Source organism: Daphnia magna, unplaced genomic scaffold, assembly GCF_020631705.1.
Source record: "Daphnia magna isolate NIES unplaced genomic scaffold, ASM2063170v1.1 Dm_contigs184, whole genome shotgun sequence".
In the NCBI taxonomy this organism is placed as follows: domain Eukaryota; kingdom Metazoa; phylum Arthropoda; class Branchiopoda; order Diplostraca; family Daphniidae; genus Daphnia; species Daphnia magna.
Genome location: NW_025533159.1, coordinates 74,700 through 81,979, shown reverse-complemented (window position 1 = coordinate 81,979; position 7,280 = coordinate 74,700). Strand labels below are relative to the sequence as shown.

The 7,280-nt window shown below is 36.0% G+C and overlaps 2 protein-coding genes across 2 annotated transcripts; both read left to right on the top strand.

The window, feature by feature from the left end:
- Nucleotides 1–914: 914 nt before the first annotated feature.
- LOC116936103 lies at nucleotides 915–1,451 on the top strand. The gene has a single exon (XM_032943306.2). It carries the CDS (start codon nucleotides 915–917, stop codon nucleotides 1,449–1,451), a length of 537 nt encoding a protein of 178 aa, XP_032799197.2.
- Nucleotides 1,452–6,030: 4,579 nt separating this feature from the next.
- LOC116918595 lies at nucleotides 6,031–7,014 on the top strand (the record flags this gene model as incomplete). Its single annotated transcript, XM_045167352.1, has 1 exon — nucleotides 6,031–7,014. A coding segment is annotated over exon 1 (945 nt), but the record flags the coding sequence as incomplete, so codon positions are not given.
- Between the last annotated feature and the right edge of the window lie 266 nt (nucleotides 7,015–7,280).

Here is a 7,280-nt window from a genome sequence, read left to right as displayed (position 1 = left end):
TCCGAGTGACTGGAAGAATAGGCCCGGCCCTAAAAGAACTGCTCATCGATCCACCCATCCTTCTTCCATCAAACGAGAGGATTGTCGACATGATGATTTATTATCATCATGTTAAACGGAAGCATGCTGGTGTCCAAAACACTCTGACGTTCTTACGAAATCGTTTTTGGATCATTCGTGCACGCCAACGGATTAAAAGTGTCATAAAAAAGTGTGTAAAGTGCCAACGAGTTCAATCGCGTCCTTTTAATGAAGAAACTGCTGCAATGCCATTGGATCGAACCAAGAAAGCGCAGCCATTTGAAGTGATCGGGATCGACTACTTCGGCCCAATGTATGTGCTAGAAGAAGTGATTCTTATTGAAAAGGACAGTGATGGGAACGATATCGAGAAAACTCGTGTTGGTGAAAAGAAAGTCCATGCGTGTTTGTTTACTTGTGCAGTCACAAGGGCTGTACACTTGGAGCTTGTGACTGATCTGACAACACAAACTATTATGTACGCGTTAAGAAGAATGATGTCACGTCGAGAAGATTGCAAATTTATCTACAGTGACAACGCGTCAACGTTTACTTGTGCCGCAAAATTTGTAACGGAAGATCCTACCCTAGCCAACTGGCTCTCAAGTAAGGGTATAGAATGGAAGTTTTCTCCTAGCCTAGCTCCATGGTGGGGCGGGTTTTGGGAGAGGATGGTCCGCTCCGTTAAAGAACCGCTAAGAAAAGTGCTGGGGAAAATGAAGGTTAGTTTCGACCAACTTCACACCATACTGGTGGAAATTGAAGCTATCGTGAATTCACGACCCCTAACTTATGTTTCTGGCGACGCACATTCCTACGAAGTTTTGTCTCCACAAAAGTTGCTGACCGGAAGACAACCTGGAGCTACATCAGAGTCACCCGACTCAACGAAGATGAGCCGTGATGAACTCATCGAGCTGGACAAGCAGAGGAGCGAACACGGCTTAACATGGTGGAGGCTGTGGCAAGAGTCATACCTGTCTGATCTTAAGCGATTTCACTGTTGCAAGGGAAAGGGCACCAGAATTCCGCGTGTTGGCGAAATCGTCCTGCTGAAAGAACCTAACATCAAACGTGTTTCGTGGCTGACGGCTATTGTTACAGGAGTGATACCTGGAACCGACGCCAAGGTGCGAGCGGTTGTTTTACGACTACGTTTGGGTAAGGAAACCACCAGGAGCATCCAGACTATCTACCCATTAGAAGTTCAAGCCGATATCGCCACGCCCGTCGATGATACCGGAATCGGCACAGTGGAGAAGACTACGTCTACGAGAAAGAAAAATCCGCTCCTTAAGAAGAATTTGGAATCGCGCGAGGACGCTGGCGACTCCGGCAGGGGGGATGTTGCGGATTGTCAAAGCCCACAGGAAGAGAGAGTATCTAAATTTGGAAGGCCCGTCAGACGGCCTATTGTTTTTGACTTATAATGTGTGTTGTAATTGTACTATGTGTAGGCCGCCAGGGGCGCTGCCAAGCAGAGCCTTCTTGGTGGCCGATATCAGCAATAGCCGTTGTTAGAATTTTTCCCCGTGTAAAGGCAGACGCCATTTCTTGTGTCAAAAGTCAGTTTTCAATAAACCAGTGGTAGAACCTGCCTAAGTTAAATTCACAAAGGTATTCAATCGCAGGTATTAGCGTTATTATTTAGATTTAATACTTTTCAGATACGATGAGTTTTTACTTCTATATGTAAACAGGATCAAATATACTTGTATTCAATGTAAATACACTGTGATATTATGAGTTTATACTTCTACATGTAAACGGCATCAAATATACTTGTATTCAATGTGAATACACTGTGATACCATGAGTTTTTACTTCTATATGTAAACACCATCAAATATACTTGTATTCAATGTGAATACACTGTTATACCATGAGTTTTTACTTCTATATGTAAACAGCATCAAATATACTTGTATTCAATGTGAATATACAGTGATATGATGAGTTTTTACTTCTACATGTAAACAGCTTCAAATATACTTGTATTCAATGTGAATACACTGTTATACCATGAGTTTTTACTTTTATATGTAAACAGCATCGAATATACTTGTATTCAATGTGAATACACTGTTATACCATGAGTTTTTACTTCTATATGTAAACAGCATCAAATATACTTGTATTCAATGTGAATACACTGTTATACCATGAGTTTTTACTTCTATATGTAAACAGCATCAAATATACTTGTATTCAATGTGAATACACTGTTATACCATGAGTTTTTACTTCTATAAGTAAACAGCATGAAATATATACTTGTATTCAATGTGAATACACTGTTATACCATGAGTTTTTACTTCTATATGTAAACAGCATCAAATATACTTGTATTCAATGTGAATACACTGTTATACCATGAGTTTTTACTTCTATATGTAAACAGCATCAAATATACTTGTATTCAATGTGAATACACTGTTATACCATGAGTTTATAGTTCTATATGTAAAAAGCATAAAATATACTTGTATTCAATGTGAATACACTGTTATACCATGAGTTTTTACTTCTATATGTAAACAGGATCAAATATACTTGTATTCAATGTGAATACACTGTTATACCATGAGTTTTTACTTCTAAATGTAAACAGCATCAAATATACTTGTATTCAATGCGAATACACTGTTATACCATGAGTTTTTACTTCTATATGTAAACAGCATCAAATATACTTGTATTCAATGTGAATACACTGTTATACCATGAGTTTTTACTTCTATATGTAAACTGCATCAAATATACTTGTATTCAATGTGAATACACTGTTATACCATGAGTTTTTACTTCTATATGTAAACAGCATCAAATATACTTGTATTCAATGTGAATACACTGTTATACCATGAGTTTTTACTTCTATACGTAAACAGCATCAAATATACTTGTATTCAATGTGAATACACTGTTATACCATGAGTTTTTACTTCTATATGTAAACAGCATCAAATATACTTGTATTCAATGTGAATACACTGTTATACCATGAGTTTTTACTTCTATATGTAAACAGCATCAAATATACTTGTATTCAATGTGAATACACTGTTATACCATGAGTTTTTACTTCTATATGTAAACAGCATCAAATATACTTGTATTCAATGTGAATACACTGTTATACCATGAGTTTTTACTTCTATATGTAAACAGCATCAAATATACTTGTATTCAATGTGAATACACTGTTATACCATGAGTTTTTACTTCTATATGTAAACTGCATGGAATATACTTGTATTCAATGTGAATACACTGTTATACCATGAGTTTTTATTTCTATGTATAAACAGCATCAAATATACTTGTATTCAATGTGAATACACTGTTATACCATGAGTTTTTACTTCTATATGTAAACAGCATCAAATATACTTGTATTCAATGTGAATACACTGTTATACCATGAGTTTTTACTTCTATATGTAAACAGCATCAAATATACTTGTATTCAATGTGAATACACTGTTATACCATGAGTTTTTACTTCTATATGTAAACAGCATGAAATATACTTGTATTCAATGTGAATACACTGTTATACCATGAGTTTTTACTTCTATATGTAAACAGCATCAAATATACTTGTATTCAATGTGAATACACTGTTATACCATGAGTTTTTACTTCTATATGTAAACAGCATCAAATATACTTGTATTCAATATGAATACACTGTTATACCATGAGTTTTTACTTCTATATGTAAACTGCATCAAATATACTTGTATTCAATGTGAATACACTGTTATACCATGAGTTTTTACTTCTATATGTAAACAGCATCAAATATACTTGTATTCAATGTGAATACACTGTTATACCATGAGTTTTTACTTCTATAAGTAAACTGCATGAAATATACTTGTATTCAATGTGAATACACTGTTATACCATGAGTTTCTACTTCTATATGTAAACAGGATCAAAAATACTTGTATTCAATGTTGTAAAGAACCAAAACAATTTATTCTTTATTATTTTCATTATTTTTCCTACCCTTTATTCTTACGTAACATTAATTTTCTATACGCCCCTCTTTTCTATGTAATTTCTTCCTTAGACGTTTTACAGACTGATTTACCCTTCAAACGTTTCAACTTAATTTTCTTGTAGTTCGACCTTCATGAAACCCGTATAAAAACTTTTGTTCTATAGAAAATAGCGAGAGTCACTTTTCACAAATCAGTTCCTAAAGAGTTGTTCCCCAATTTTTTGTGCTACTGAAATAAACTTTACTAGAAACGACAATGAAAAAGTAAGTTAAAATATAAATAACTTACATTTGGTGGCAGCGGAGTCGAACTCGGCTTTCGTGTTAAGTTGAATAGCGTGTGTTTTTGTTTTTTTTTTTTTATTGTTTGTTTTAAATTTTGTGGTAATAAGTGTTACTTATTACCTTCTCTTCGTTTTTTGGCTTCCAATTTGGTTGAATTTTTTGATAACTTTTCATAGTTATAAAAGAACATGCTTTGTTAGGAATTAGTTCGTTATAAAAGATGAGGGCAAATGAGGATAGCGGTTTAGAAACCACTTTAGAAAGAAGATCTGTAAGAAAAGGACCACTAATACAAAGATTTGTTCGATCAGTACGTGAAAGGTTCACTCCTTTAAGATCAGGAGGCGGGTCGACGTCAATTTTGAGAAATAACGAAAATCTAGGTGTCGAACTAGATAGTGATAGCCCACATCAATCAGATATTGATCTTCTTGATTCCAATGAAATTAAAGAATTGAGAAATGATGATCAGTGGAACGAAGTACTTAATATGCAAGTATCATCACAAGACGAAACCGTAGTCGAACCCCTGATAGGCGAGGAGACAAGAGAATTGCTATCATATAATCAACTTCTAGAACAGGCTCGGGCAATTACGGACCTTGAAAAAACAACAGATAGGGTAGAAAACACAGAAGATATCTCTATAGATTTCCAAAACCTAGAACTAGTAAATGAAGAGAACCAAGATCGGGCATGGTTTTATCAGCAATACGGAAATACGAGAATAACGGAAATTCCTGTTGACGATCTTATTTTTGAATTGCAGTATTTACTTCGAAGTGAAAAAAAAATAGAGTTAACAAACAAAGAAGTAGGAACAGCCTTAAGAGCATTACTCTTAACCGAACCCACAATTTTGACACCAATAGAACTCTTTAAGCACTGTGGTCTAAAAACATACTACGAAAGTACTGATTCAGAGTATGAATCAGTGCATTCGGGAGAACAACAAAATAGGTCAGAATCAGACTTAGTGCCCCAATCTTTAGTAACACTCGAAACTGAGGAAGAAAGTTCTAAAAACAGCGTACCCATCAAAATTGTAAGAGCGGAAATCCACACGCAAGGTGATCAGATTCCTTTAGATTGTCCTAAATCGACCCCTAGTACCACAACAATCACTTGTCCGGCGGTTACTCATTCACAGTCAAGTATGAATACTCAAATTCCTCAATCACAGTTAGCGTCCACTCCGTGTAACTATTTACCGTATCAAGGACTACAAAGTCGGAAAGTCTCCTTTACTCCAGCGTCGATCGTTGAGCAGTCAAACAAAATCATGCAAAATAACCCTTCAGAAGAAACAAACCAAGACATGCCCATTAAAATATACGTAAAAGAATTGAGCCGTTTGATGGAATCCGGAATGGATTATGAGGATGCTTCTAAAGCAGCTGATTGTATTGTGCAACACGTTCTAACGAATACTAAACGTTGCATTAATTCCTCTCAGAAAACGAAGCCTAATGGACAGCCTGTTTTTAGAACTAGCTCTCAGCCTTCATATCTTACCTCAACCCCTTTACATACACAACCACTTGCGTTAAGTGGACAAAGTGTAAAAATCCCAAGCATGTACAATAAGCAAAGTAATAACGGAGCAACTCCAAAGTACTCAGTTACCAGCTCCATTCCTAAAATGAATCCCTTAGTAATGTGTCCGTCAAAAGTAAACAGTATAGGAAACACAAACAATTTTATTTCTAACGCCATCGATAAAAATAAAAAGTTACAACAAAGCCAAGCAATGACGTTATTTAGTAACGTCGGAATTTACGTAGACCGTGAACGCTCCGGTCGCTTTGATGACTGGCTTGCACATCTAGAATCAGTACTGGTTTTAGGCGATTTTGAGGAGTCAAGAAAAATTATCTTACTACGCTCCAAATTGTATGGTGAAGCGGCTGATGAGTTTGATAACTTTAAACTTGAAAACCCAATTAGCGCGCAAATTTACGACAGAGTAAAGGAGCGTTTAATTAAACTTTTCCACTCTACAGAGACCAGATCTAAACAAAGCGTTGAATTTCATAATATGCAACGGGAACCCGAAGAGAATATGAGACGTTATGCGAATCGTATACGCAAGGCCTTCCACTTAGCGTATCCTATAAAATCCACGATAGATAAAGCAACAGCTTTTTCCAGAGAACAAATTATGATGGACAGATTTCTGGAAGGGCTGTCTTTCGACGTCCAGACCAGACTTAAGTATAAAGAATTCGCAACTTTTGAAAAACTCATAGAAAAAGCTGAAATGACGGCCATGGCAGTAGAAGAAGCCCAAGTTAGATCCAGACTAAATGCTTTTCAGGCCAAATACGTCGAACCTAATAGAGAATTTACTAAAGTAAAGGAAGCTTTAGATCGCCTTAGTTCCCAGGTGGAATCAAACACTCACCAAAAACATTTAGAAGAAAACATGGAGAAAATGCAAAGACAATTATCCACCAGGAGAAACGTGAGTTTTTCACAGCGCTCACCACAGTTAAACCCTCCAATCAATAAAACAGGGGATTTATATTTTTGTGATTTTCACAACGATTGGGGCTATCACTCAATAAACAATTGTAAAGCAAGGGAGAGTCAAGCTAATGATAAATGTTTTCGTTGTAAAGAAATTGGACACCGAGCAAACTTTTGTCCCCAGATAAAAAATTTGAAACCCACTCCTCCAGAGGGTTATGACGGAAATGGGAAAAAACTTCCTTTGTTTGAAGAAAGGGGAAACTAAAAACTACCGATGTAAGCGTTGGGCCCCTCGGTGGAACTAAGAAAAAGCCCCGACATCATATAAATAGTTTAGCAGTAAAATCTACAGTTCCTAGGATAAGAATAAAAATAGGAAATTCTGTTGTAAAAGCGCTGTTTGACACTGGAGCCGAGAGAAGCGTTATTAGCAGCACATTTTTTCATAAGCTTAAAGAAGGAAAGGAATTAATTAATTTCACTAAAGAG

Excerpts from the sequence above, each read along its gene's own strand:
- LOC116936103 (XM_032943306.2), top strand. The coding sequence starts at position 915 with ATGAGCCGTGATGAACTCATCGAGCTGGACAAGCAGAGGAGCGAACAC.